General features: G+C 39.8%; 1 protein-coding gene across 1 annotated transcript; it reads right to left on the minus strand.

The window, feature by feature from the left end:
* Positions 1–5188: 5188 nt before the first annotated feature.
* LOC143880350 (putative disease resistance protein RGA3) lies at positions 5189–11778 on the minus strand. Its single transcript, XM_077383252.1, has 2 exons — positions 7921–11778; positions 5189–5392 (listed from the first exon to the last, which is right to left on the minus strand). The coding sequence occupies exon 1, from the start codon at positions 11703–11705 to the stop codon at positions 7938–7940; it is 3768 nt and encodes a 1255-aa protein (XP_077239367.1). The 5' UTR covers positions 11706–11778; the 3' UTR covers positions 5189–5392; positions 7921–7937.
* Between the last annotated feature and the right edge of the window lie 2219 nt (positions 11779–13997).

Consider the following 13997-nt stretch of genomic DNA (forward strand, 5'->3'; position numbering starts at 1 on the left):
TGGATTTGAACGGTTAGTAGTGTGAGTACTAGCCGTGGGTACCTAAGGAGGCCATTGGTGGCATAAGGGTTGATTGTTCAAACAACTAGGTTGGTGATGGACTGAAGTAAGAAACACAAAGGGTCGCAGTTAGGGATGTAGTTGGTTCCCTGTGAGATCTTGCACCTGGACAGAGTGGCAGGTGTGTTGCAGTGGGTGATCCCAGCAGACGATGCTTGGCCTCACGACGAGGCAGCTGGATTCCTCCTTTTGCTCCTCAGCCTATGGGATATTAGCAGCCATTTCCAGTTGTTGTTCCCCTTGGCCTCGGGAGGAGGTGGGACCTATGGCGATTCCCTTCGCCTATGAATGTAGGTTGCTTCCTGGAAATCGTTTGTACTTTGCATGTGTTAAGTGCAACACTTGGCCAACGAGTGGCAAGTGCCGTGCCGGAAGTGGTGGCACTCTCTCAGTGTTTGCAGGTATCGTCATAAAACCTTCCACGGCGTTTGTAGGTAGTGGTGACACAAAGCCTTCGCATAGTTTGATGGAGTCCAAGAAAACCATCGATGTTTGGATAACTACAAGAGATCTATAAAGCAGTGGTTGGAAGAACTTGAGGTGGTGTAGTATGTAGAGGAGGTGGGTTGGACTGAATGTCGGAGTACCAGTATCACCTGTTTTCAAGATTGTGAAGTAATTGCTATTGTGGAATTGAGCTTCGCAGAGTGCTTAGTGTCGAAGAGGGCTTCAAAGTTATCAGCTAGGGAGTGTCATGGGAAAACAGCTGAGGGCAACCCAACCTTCGCAGAGCGCTTAGTGTCACAGGGATGAAATCGGTATTTCGGGCAATCAATGTCCCAATAATTCTTCAGGGGTAGTCACTAAGAGCACCTTTGGTGGGCACCCCTGGTTGAGAGGGTTGGATGGCCAAACTCTTTAGGGGGAGTTGGCCCCGTGACATTCTGACTCCTCCCCGATAGACCCAACAGGTTTGGGTCGTAACCTTGGTGGTTTGGTTTTGGGTTGTACGAGAACTTGCTTATGCGTGCATACTGCAGCTCATGTGCGTGCTCTAAGGGAGCTTTGGGTACGGACTGAGAGTTATCCAAAGGGATACTCCAGTTTCTTTGGTCGAGGACGGGGGCCAAAGACAATGCATGTTGGGTTGGGTTACTACATGCGTTGTGCATACGGACCAGTGCAGAGGGCTCGCTAAATTACTTTGCCTCCTGAACCGTGGTACATCTTGTGGTTAGGCCAATCTCTAGGCTTTCCCGTGAGTTCGTGCCGGGGTGACTTTAGTTACCGTTGCAAGGTGCATACCTTTGATATCAGTCCATGGAGCATGCTTGCTTCTTAGATGACCATGCCTCTATGCTTGGCAGATTTATGCGTGGAAGTATCATGCCTCAAACTGGATGGACTTTGCATTGGGAATCAAGGCCCGATGTTCGATCTACTCGTGAGTCTGGCTGATCACAAGAGTCAGTTCAGAGTTGGTCTTGGCAAGTCTAAGCTCATTAGCTTGATGAAAGATTTGGTGGCTGTGAGCAAAGTATCTAGAAGTGCATGTCAAGATCTTAGCCAAGTAGCCTGTTGAACAGCTTAGAGATTGTGTGCACATATGAAACATTAAGAGGCGTTAGGGGTGTAGGGCCTTTAGGCAGTTGAAGGCTGGCCTTAAGATATGCATATGTTGAGGCGCCAAACAGGTTATTCCGCTGCTAAAACTAAAGGTCCGTGACACAAGGCCTAAACCCTAACCCAACCTGAAATTAAATCGAGTTGGCTTTAACCCTAACCCAAGGAAATGCCGATCCAGCCTGAGCTCAAATTGGGCTAAACCTGTCAGGTTCAGGTTGAGCCCGATCCAAGTTGCACTGTGGGCTGTGGCATGAGGGCCTTCCCTACCGCTTTCAATGCATCACGGAGGCCTTTGGCATAGTTCCTAATACTCAGCAAAACCAAAACCTTCTCCTGCCCCCTCGAAAGGCACCCCCATTGAGCTGAATCTCCCTTGTAGCCAGGAGCATGTGTATAATGGTACCAGCAAGAAGGTGAAGATTTCGACTAATGCCGTTGAGCCTGTTGGGTGAGTATTTTATTTTTCTTCAGCTTTGTCATTTCATGCAAACACTTGTATATTTCATAGTTGCCATTGTTGGGTTGCTGGAATTCACTCTTAACAACTACCTGTTAGGCCTTCTGAGATTGATTTTGAGGTAATAGTTGTGGCAAAAGTATGAATCTATGTTTTCATGGGTACTGTTCTTTTTTGGCATTGTTAATTCCTTTGGAATCAGTAGAGATTATGTTCATGGCATTAGGCTTTTGATGTTGATTGATTTTATTAGGAAATTTTATGTGGAGCCAAGACTTTTTACATAGTCACAAGAAAAAGTTATTCAAGTATCCATCATACGTAGTTAGTTTTCTTCTCATTGTAATATTTTGGTCCTCTCCCATTTTCGCTTATCGCATTTCATGAGCCTCACCATGTCACTTATCCCATTCAATCTGTTTCCTATGATTCTATATTTGCACATCATTCATTCTCTCTCCACATTCGGCTTTTCTTACCCTGCATTTTTCCTTGATCCAATTTTCCATCTTCGTCTTTTGCAAACTATGAAGCCATGGGGTTGATCACGAGAAACTAAGATTCGAGCTGAAAGTTGGATGATGTGTTTCTATCTATAGGGATTTTCTATGATTTCTTGAATCTAGGGTTAAGTTTGAGTGGGTTTTAGTAGGTGATATTAATAGAAACCATGTTTTTTTAAAAGATTTGTTGGCTTATAGTAAATTTTTTAAAGCTTTATTATGATAAAAAAATGAAAAATTTGATGGAGCTGATCAGCAACTACACCCAAACAAAAGGTAAATATACAACAGCCCTTCAAGGAGGAAGGTGATCAAACACCCCTAAAATTCTAAATCTCAACCTCAGATCGAGCCGGATAATCTGTGTCACTGTTAGCTGAACATAGGATGTGCGCAAAGGACATTACATTCCCCTCCACCATATCCACAATCTCCTCCATAGCATAAAAAAATATTCAATGATACCCCGACCCTACATTCCCAATATATGAAGTGAGCGAGTCTCCTTATGCCACTAGGGAATTAAGGAGGGAGGAATCCACAAGCCAACTCCCTCTCAAGAGAGCTACGACATCCGCATCTTTAGAATCCGTCATACCTATCAGAACCAAACAGGCCCATCTGATAATGCTCTCACATTATGAGTAAGTCCACCACTACCAGCAAAGCTCGGATTAACTATGCTATAACCATGGAAGTTCAGCTTAACTAATATAGGGTCAGGAGGCAGCCACCTATGCTGGTGGTGATTGGAGCGTATTGCACTCAAGTGAATCACATTCCACGATAAACAGATGGAAGACTTCGAATAGCCTCTGAACTTCGGAAGGATGATTGCTCACTTCACCACAAAAGATAAAATCTTTTGCTAGATACTACGCTCCCTTTGTTGTTTCCCTTGTAGATCCTACTATTTCTCTCCTTGCAAACCCGTCATGAGGACCCAAGCCTCCACCATATCATCTATATGAATGGAAATGTCCAGCCATTCCAAATAAATCAAGAATAATAGCCTCTGAACTTCGGAAGGATGATTGCTCACTTCACCACAAAAGATAAAATCTTTTGCTAGATACTACGCTCCCTTTGTTGTTTCCCTTGTAGATCCTCTTATTTCTCTCCTTGCAAACCTGTCATGAGGACCCAAGCCTCCACCATATCATCTATATGAATGGAAATGTCCAGCCATTCCAAATTAATCAAGAATGTAGAACCATATCTTCCTATGAAACTCTTGTGAATGAAAATATTATCCACTGTCTGCTGCACAACACATGATTTCTAAGTGTGTATTTGTGCTTAGTCTAGCATTTATCGACATTCCATCTCAAGTAAACTTCTTCGAGTATTTCCACTTTATTGTGGACCCTGTGTCCAGACAAAACCAATGTTTAAATCCTTGTTTAGAATTAAAAGTTGGAATATGAGTAGAATTAGAAACAAAAATAGGATTGGAATTAGAAAGGTGTGGAATTAAGATTATAAATAGGATTATTCTTAATTCAATTCTTTACCATTAAAAAAAGAAGAAGATTATGAACGTATCTACCTACTGCATGTTTGCTAAATCCTATAGACTTATCTATTAGCCTATTAATATCCCTCCTGCCACTTGTTCTTTTGTTGTGGTAATAGCTGTAGTAGTTGCAAGCATTTGAAGTTTCTGTAGACCATTTTGAGGATGGGACTTGAAACTATTCCATTTTGCAAGCAATTTTCGCACAGCCTTAGAGTGAATTTGCTTTTCCTCAGCATCTTCAAGCAGCTATTGAATTTGCTTTTCATCTCTCGTATTGCCCATTCCTTCAAATCGCCAAATAGTGCGGTAAGAAGAGGGGATACAAATATGTATGCTATTGCTGCCATTCCTTCTCTAGAAAACAAACCCAAGAACAACGTCATGGTGAAGATAGAGAAAATAGTAAGAGTTTCAGGACATACTGTTGCAGTAACAAACTATGAAGCGAGTACTGAGAGCCAATAAGCATCAGCTTTTATCAATTTCTTGCAATAAAGTAATAAGAGCTTCGACAGTTGTTGTCCTTGTTTGTATGCCCATCATTGAGGTGAATGCCTAAAATACAAGCACTAGTTACCTTTTCTGTTATTACTTTCATATCTCCTTCTGTGGAATAGCTTTTCTCCCTTCTACTTTTTCCTCAATTTTCTTGCTTTTATTTTAATGATGGTAACCTTAGCTTTCACTTTAAAAAAAGGTGGGGTTTGATAAGCAAGTTTCTAGCAAAATTTTATATTGTAATTACATCCTATTATATTAAGAAAGTATAGCTAAGCCACTTCTTTTTTGGGGGGCTTCCTTGACAAACTTCAATCTAGCTTCTTATTATTGGATCTGCAATAATTCTTTCACAGACTAAGAACTACAAGATCACCCCTTTCATTTTGGGTTGAAGGAGGGATCGTACCAGTCGAGCCCCAAAGGGCTCGTCGCATAAACATGCAAGGTCTCAATTTGCATTTCAAACTTTCATACCAGAACAATTCCAAAACATATCAATAATAATTTAATAAACTAAATCCAACAAAACGAGGTCACAATCCGCAATAAAAGAAATCCATGACTCCCTAAATAACTCCTCGATAAAAAAATAAAATATGAACTTCCAAACATAATGAGGTTATAATCTATAACAGATATGACAAACTCCCAAATAACAAAAAAATAGTAATAACAAATTTAAATAAACTGTCTTGTCTCTAAGCAAATTCTAACATTTAACTTTTCAAGCGTCCATGAAACTCCTCAGTATTCCCGCAAGCATTGGAGTCAATCAACCCAGGTCATCTGTAACAAAATAAATACAGAGTGAGCTAGATAGTCAAGTAAGTAGCCACCAACCTTAGCTAGCCAGATCAAGAATGTAAGATAAAACATTTTAGAACAGAGATTTCTGAAGTAAAAATATTTTTCTTTTGTAAAACAATGAGAGTTCCCAGTCAAATCTTACACAGTTTTACAAGCTTCACTTGCATGGAACAATTGACAAACAAATTCAAAACAATTGACTTTACGACAATTGACAAACAAATTCCAAACAATTGGCCATACTCTATCGCTCTTACGACATATTGCTCTTGTGGAAGGGTTAGAATAAAAATTACATATAACCCTTGTAGTCAGAAGTAATACCATCTGGATGCCACTTATATTATACTCTGATAGTCCAAAACTTATATGGAGTTTATAATAAATAATAGTTATGATAAAAAGAAGAAGAAGAAATTAATCTAAAACAAATTTTAGTTGTCAAATATAATTCAACTGTAGGATCACTTTTCATTAGTTATATCAATATAACATATTTTAGTAATATCATGTTGCAAATAACTAGAAAAGGTAGAAGATCACTTACGTTTCACACACAGCCTAATAATGCCTAAGTAATCGCTTGTAAATTGTTTTAAGCTTCTTCATCTAATCCTATAATTAATAAAATTTAAAAAATTCAAAATTCAACTGCACACTTAAACTTGTCTGTAATATGTACACCCAAAAATTCAATTCCTTTCTCCGCATTCCTTTCCCCTTTCTATTATTACTATTATTGTAAATATTAAACCCCCAAAATTGGAAAACTATTAAAATCTTCATCTTTAAAATCAAATTTAGGGAAATTAATCCAAAATTAATGTTAAATCTTAATCCAAATGCCTAACATATTTATAAACTTACCTTAATCACTGTTATTAAGCAAAACCTCCAAAATTTTCATAAAATTTCACAATCATTTAGCCCCAAATTAAATTCAGACTAGAAACTTCCAAATTATCATGGTTAGTCTAATCTTCATGCATAACATGATAAATCTACGGTGGATATTATTGTTAACAAGTGTGATTTATTCATAACCTCAAATCTAATTCACATTTCAAATTCTACAAACAACAGTGGGGTGGGGGGGATAAGCAGAAGCTTTCTGAGTCGGGGAGTTAGAGACCTTGAAGGTTAGCCGAGACACTTTTAGCATTAGCTACTGACTTTCCTTTCCTTTCCTGACTTGCTTTTCCTTCCCGACTGACTGGATTTCCTTTCTAAGGCTTGGTTTGCTTAAGTTAAGCTACAATAGGTTTGCTGACCGGCCATTTACAATGGTTAGAAATCCTTTTTTTTGCTTTTCTTTCCTTTCGTGAGAACATCTCTTTCTTTTTCTTTTTTTAAGATCAAGGAAGATAATGAGAGAGATGGAAGAGAGAGAAATTCCAATTATAACATAGTGGAAAGATATATATCTTTAAAAAAAATCATAGAGGAAAGAGGAATGTAAAATTTTTTTTTCATGAGAGCCCTATATATATTTTTTTCCATTCATATCTGTATGAAAGAGAGGTTAGAAAAACGACTTGGGGAATACCCCCTCCTTTATATTTCAGTTGAAAGTCAATGGGGGGAGTTCCTCTCTCTCTCTCTCTCTCTCTCTCTCTCTCTCTCTATATATATATATATATATATATATATATATATATATATATATATATAAATGTTTGTGAGCTAGAGCTCATATAAACTTATATGAGCTAGAGCTCACAAATATAAGGGGCCCACATTGTTTGGATGATCCAAAGCATTCATTTGATAGGCCCTCGTATAGATAGGATGTGCCCAAAAAATCAACTTCATAGGATCATCCTAACCCTTCCATTTGTGGAGGTTAAAAATGGGCAAATTTATGGAGGTTTATACCCCTCAATTTTAACCTAAATAAATGGAAGGGTTAGGATGATCCTATGAAGTTGAATTTTTGGGCACATCCTATCTATAAGAATTTATCACCCCCCTTTGCAAAAAAAACAAGCACAAGGGCGCTCCCATTGGATCCATGTTGCCAAACATCATTTATAAGCATTTATGATTCCTTTAATTTTGCCTTTTTCAATGCCATAATAAATACAGTTTGCAAAATGGATCCAATGGGAGCGCCCTTGCCCTTTAATTTTGTAAGGGCGGGCAAGGGCGCTCTTCAGTTTAGCATTCCTCTTTTTCGGAAAACATTAGTTCTAAAACAGAGAGCATATACAATCCAACACGGTACTGTTTAGAATCCCAATTCTTATTTTTCGAAAACTTACTTAAAAAAGAGAGCATTTTTAATGATTCCAGAGTTAAATAGTAAATCTTTGGAATATTTCAAAAAAAAAAAAAAAACCATGAAGAATCATACAAAAAAGGCAGACAGAGACGTGCTCCAATTTTGTGTTAATGAAAATGAAAAAAATACTCATCTTTGTTTACCTGTCATGGTTGTGGATGGCAAGGTAGAGGAACTGAGAGTAATCCAATGGTAGAAAATGTTTAAACGGGGAAAGAGGACGCACCTTTGTCTAGATGACGATTATCTGCAGATAAATTGGGGGATGTGTTGTATCTTGGGCCAATCTTGGCCGTCGTTCTCTTGACATGATTCCTTCAATTTAGGACATCCAACAATATGCAAACGTGTAAATGTAGTGGGGAGGCCATCTTCTGGCAAGGATGATATTTCAGGACAGTAACTAATATGTAAATGATTGAGGGATGTGAGGTTTTGCATCCCATTGGTTAAGGACTTGAGATTTTTGCAACGGTTGATGGAAAGAGAGACGAGAGTGGTGGGCAGCCCATAATCATTGTTGTTATCATCAGGGAACAACGAAAAGAGTTGAGGACAACTATTGATTATCAAATTTCTGAGAGAGGTGAGGCTTTGCATCCCCTTGGGCAAGGACTTGAGATTAGGACAAGAAGAGATTTCTAGGTAATTGAGCGTGGTGGGTAGCCCATGGTCATTATTTTCATCATCAAGAAACAAGGAATGGAGTTGAGGACAATCTTTTATTTTCAATTCTTTGAGGCAGGGGAGGAGGCTTTGCATCCACTTGGGCAAGGACTTGAGATTAGGAAAAGTGGAGATGTCTAGAGTATTGAGCGTGGTGGGCAGCCGATGGTCATTATTTTCATCATCTAGAAACAAGGAATGGAGTTGAGGACATTCACGGATTACCAAGTTTTTGAGAGAGGTGAGGCTTTGCATCCCCTTGGTCAAGGACTTGATATTAAGACAAGAGAAGATTTCTAGAGTATTGAGCGTGGTGGGCAACCCATAGTCATTATTTTCATCATCTGGAAACAAGGAATGGAGTTGAGGACATTCACGGATTACCAATTTTTTGAGAGAGGTGAGGCTTTGCATCCCCTTGGGCAAGGACATGAGATTGTCACATGAAAATATTTGAAAGTCTTGAATTGTCATGGGCAGTGCTGACTCTTTTGAGAAAAGCGGGAGTTGAGTAGCAATGGATAACTCTACAAGGGAGGTGAGGTTTTCCAGCCGACTAGGCATGGACTTGAGATTAGGACATCCGACAATTCTTAGAGATTTGAGCGTGGTGGGAAGCCCCCCCTCTCCATATCCCAAGGACTTTAGTCGTGAGCAGTTATAGATTTGCAAATGTTGGAGAGAGGTTAGATCTTGCAAAGAGACCTCCTCGAGACAACACTCCAACTGATCACACCTATTTATGCTTAACCTCTCAAGAGAGGTAAAGCAAGGCGTTGTCAAGCTTAATAGCATCTTCACGCCACAACTAAAAAGTTTTAAGTCACAAACAGATGGGATCCTCGGAAGGGCACTCAATTCTCGGCAACCATTTATAAGTAACTCTGTGACGGCAGGAAGGTCAGCGGGCAACTCCTGCAGCTTGGGGCAGTTCTGTAAGGTGAGCTTACAAAGAGAAGGTAGCTGGCAATCAAGAGGAAAGAGATGTTCGCAATTTCTACAATCCTCAACGGTAATGCAAGTCAGATTGGAGAGATGTGACATCCAACTTGGAAAACTGACACCGCCGTAGGATTTTATATGTAATATTTTGAGGTTGGCATGGGGTTGGAGGCCTTCCAATACCCCATCATCATTGACTCTTCCATCTTTTGACCTGTCATTTCGGTGCCATTTCAATCTCAACTCGTTAAGGTATTCCTTATCTTTCAAATTGGCTTCTTTAGCCTCCTCTATGTTTTGCACATGCTCGAGACCCGAAATTTCAAGTCTTCCTTTAATGTTACTCAGGTTCTTCAACTCTCCTATCTGACAACCACTCTCTTCGCACACCTTGAAAGGCGGCAATGTTTGGAGCGAAGTTAATTTTCCAATTCCTGGCAAAGGAATCGACTCTGAAACAATATGCCGTAGATTAACTAGATTCGTGATACCTTTGGGTAGCCCTTTAAGATTAGAGCAATATTTCAGACCTAGCGTTTGCAAATTACAGAGACTAGTTACTGATTCAGGCAGCCTCTCTATCTTCGTGCGAAAGAGGTCAAGGTAGCGTAGATGTTTCAAATGGCCAATCGAATCCGGCAACTTGTCGATTGCAGATCCATTCAAATCCAATACACACAGGCATCTCAACTCCATCAATGCATCATTGAGAATCTGGTTGTCAATGGAAGATGGAATCCTCAGTCGTAAAGTGCGCAATCTCTTAAATTTGCTCAAGGCCTCCAAAGACATTGAACCCTCTTTGACGTCAGTCCATGATAAATGACGTGCCATTTCAGGGATGCTTCGTGGCATACCGTCTTCCATTCTACAACATTCATCCCCTGAGACAGATTCTGCTAGATCATGCATTAAATCATGCATCACGTATATTGAAGTCCCCAGAAAGAAGCTTTGATTAGAACATTGAAAGAAAGACTTTAGTAATAAATCATCAAATATCTCCCCACCTATGTCTTCTAGGAGTGTGCTTCCTTTGGGTTGAATGAAGCCCGTAGCCATCCATTGTCGGACCAACACATCTTTCTCAAACCAATGATCTTTAGGAAATTTGGCAAAATAGGCAAAACAATGCTTTTGATTGGTTGGCAGGTGACAATAGCTCAATCTCAAAGCTGGCAAAATTTTATTATCATCATCCTTCCATATTTCGCTTGTCAAAATCCTTTCCCACTCGCTCACAGTCCTTTTATAAGACAAGATTCCCCCCAATGTCTTTACTGCCAAAGGCAGGCCTTTGCATTTCTTCACAATTTGCCTACCGATTTCCTGCAGTTCCGGAAAGGCATTTGAAACCCCTCCGGCAAAAGCACGCCGAGTAAACAATTCCCAACAATCAGCATCTGGTAAAACCTCCAAATGGTGGGAAGGAATTGTGCCCAACATCCTTGCAACCCTTTCATCTCGTGTAGTAATGATAATTTTACTTCCTTTCTCTCCAACTCCAAAGGGAACTCGTAGAGTGTCCCAATGAGTATGAATTTGATTTTCACCCCACACGTCATCGAGAACAATTAAAAATTTCTTACCGTTGAGTTTCTTTTCGAGACAACGCTGTGCGGCATCCAGGTTTGAGAGATCACAGTTGCTTCCACTTGCAGATTCAACAAGTGCAGATTCAACAAGTGCCTTTGTTATTCTCAGTAGATTAAAATCATCAGACACACAAGCCCACGCTCTGAGCCCAAAATGCGTCTTGACCCTCTGATCGTTGTAGACGAATTGAGCAAGAGTAGTCTTCCCAACCCCACCCATGCCAACTATGGGAATAACAGAGTACAATTTATCATCATCTGAAACCAACAATTGTATGATTTTGTCTTTGTCGACTTGTCTACCAATCACATCAGATTCGTCTACCAAAGAGCTAGTTTCCCGTCGCTCCTGTTCGATTTGGGAACCCCTCCCTCCATCTCTTCTAATTTCGAGATGGAGGTCATGTCCATCCTTTACAATCACATCTAACCTTCCACTAATCTCCCTTATCTCACGTGCTATGTTACGTTCGTACTGGAAAATAGAGGAGAAGTACCGGACAACCCCTACCTTCTGTCTCTTGCTTGATTGAGCTTCCAAAGCAACATCGTCCAATATGTCATTAGCGTCGTAGGCGATATTCTTGAGTTCTCGAAGCCAACTTCCAACAGCCTTAGAGTCAAATTGCTTTTCCTCAGCATCTTCAATCACGCCTTGAATTAATTTCACTTTCCTCTCTAACTTTTCCACCTCCTCCTCAACACCAACACCCCATATTGATTTCATTTCTTGTATTGCCGATTCCGTCAGATTGCCAAACAGTGCACCAAGAACAGAGGATACAAACATTTGTACCATTTCTGCCATACTTTCTCCTAAGGAAACAAGAAAATCCCAGATGTTTGTCTACAGTGAGAGAGAGAGAGCAGTGAGAGAGAGAAGAAGAAGAACCAAGTTTAATCAAAAGTAATGAAGCACACGCGGGTTAGTCAAATTTGTCGGATTGTAGATTACATCATAATGGTATGAAAGATCAACGATCTCGATTTTAAGTAAATATCCGTTTGAAGGACCCAAAAATTAAGTGTTTGACCTTGACAGTGATTGGCCACCACTTGTTTCACAGAAAAACTAGTGATAAATTCACCACATTTTAGGATGGAATCACCCCGTATTTTTCAAAAATGGACTGTACAGTCCACACTATAGGTTGATCCAAACTGCCCATTTGATGGACCACATTGTAAATAGGTTGTGCCCGAAAAAACATTCCTATATGATGGTTCTAACCCTCCCATCTAATGAGGGACTCACATTTTGAAAAATACGAGGTGCATTCATCATAGAAGGGGTGAATTTATCACGACCCCAAAACTTACGTAATAGATGATGTTAACATGCATGCATTTTCTTGGAAATACATAGGGAAAAAAAGTAACTTAAGGTCCACCACCTATTTGTATATCCAATACATTCAACTGTGTAGATTAGACACTATCCCAAAAATCTTCTTCGCAAGATGATCTTAACCCTCCAATATATTTGGTGTAAAATGGATGGTTCAGGTAATTCAAAGAATCACACGGAAAAGAATGATAGGTTTTTCCCATCTCTATTTGGGATAGGGATTTCATTCTCACAATATGGGGACTAGTTAAATTCATCAGGCCGACTCACCCACTCAAAGTAAAGATAGGTTTTCCCTAATTCATGCCGATTAGTCAAATTTTAGAAATTCCATTCACTTTAGGTTTAGGCTCTGTTTGGATATAGGTAGTTACCTTGTAGATTAGTGGTATGAGTAGTCAATACGGAGGAGACAAACATTTGCCTAGGATTTAACTTATAGAATAGTGGGGAAATTAGATGGTCTTCCGAACAGTCCGTTTGTAGTAAGAGATTTTAAATTATGTACTTTTTTGTGGAAAAACAAAAACTTGTGCTAAAAAAATGTATAGTATGGCCCACCTACTAGTTAACTTAAGAAAATCTTTTATTGATCTTGCAATAGATAGACCATGTCCCAACATAAATTGAACAACTAGAGTGAAAAATTTTGAGACGTGGCCTATCTACTAGGGGTGCAACTCGGGTCGGGCGGGTCGGGTTTTGGAGAACCCAACCCTACCCGAGAAATATCTCAGGTCGGGTCGGGTCGGGTTTTTTTCCGGAAAACCCACGATTCCCAAACCCGGCCCTACCCATGATAAATCTCGGGTCGGGTCGGGTTTTTTCATGTTGACGTAATTTTTTAAGGAAAATTCTTGTTTGGCAAGGCAACTCAACTCATAGAAGTAGAAATTACACTCACAGTACACTTGAATCAAACAATGATATAATTACACTCACATTACACTTGAATCAAACAATGCTGTAATCAAACAATGTTGTAATTACAATCAAACACTTGAATCAACTCAACTCATAGAAGTAGAAATTACACTCACATACAATAACAGTGGGTGCGTGGGTTTTCACTTTTAACTTTTAACTAACAATAGAAAAAAATGTACATACTATAACTTATGTAACTCGGGTCGGGTCGGGTCGGGCCCCTTCAAACCTGGCTCGACCCGAGATTCATGCCGGCTTTTGAATGCCCAACCCGGCTCGACCCGAAACCCATGAAACCTGAACCCAACCCAGGCTATTTTCGGGTCGGGTCGATGTGGGTCGGGTAAAACCCGGCTCGAGTTGCAGCCCTACTATGGACACAAGGGCTAACAAATGAATGGTGGAAGGAATAGCAATTAGAAATGTGTGTGCACCTGCTTTGTCTTTCTTCTTCTTACAAGAGATGGCCTTTGCAGAACCAATTCAAAGCAATCAAACAACAAGACACGCAGATAATGTCAAGGAGGAAACCAGCTAAGAGAATTTTAAAAGGTTTAATTGACTTTTTGAAAGGCAATACACCGAAAGGAATAAAAAAAAGAAAGGAGAGAAAGTCTCATAAGGTGTGCTAGGCAATTACTATGTCTACCTTAGGTATGTTGGACGGATTACGTATTGTTTGGCTGGCACACCATATAATAAACTCTGTTTTTGTTTTTTTTGGGCCGCCTCAATGTATAGAAATTAGAATACTCTCTTATTCTTCCGTCTGATGAAAGTCTCTTTTTTTTATTCTTTCACCTAATGCTTTGCTTTAATGGTTTA

The sequence above is a fragment of the Tasmannia lanceolata genome, unplaced genomic scaffold (genome assembly GCF_043159265.1).
Source record: "Tasmannia lanceolata isolate RefF3 unplaced genomic scaffold, GAP_Taslan_0.1 ptg000006l, whole genome shotgun sequence".
Lineage (NCBI taxonomy): Eukaryota > Viridiplantae > Streptophyta > Magnoliopsida > Canellales > Winteraceae > Tasmannia > Tasmannia lanceolata.

Excerpts from the sequence above, each read along its gene's own strand:
- LOC143880350 (XM_077383252.1), bottom strand. The coding sequence starts at position 11,705 with ATGGCAGAAATGGTACAAATGTTTGTATCCTCTGTTCTTGGTGCACTG.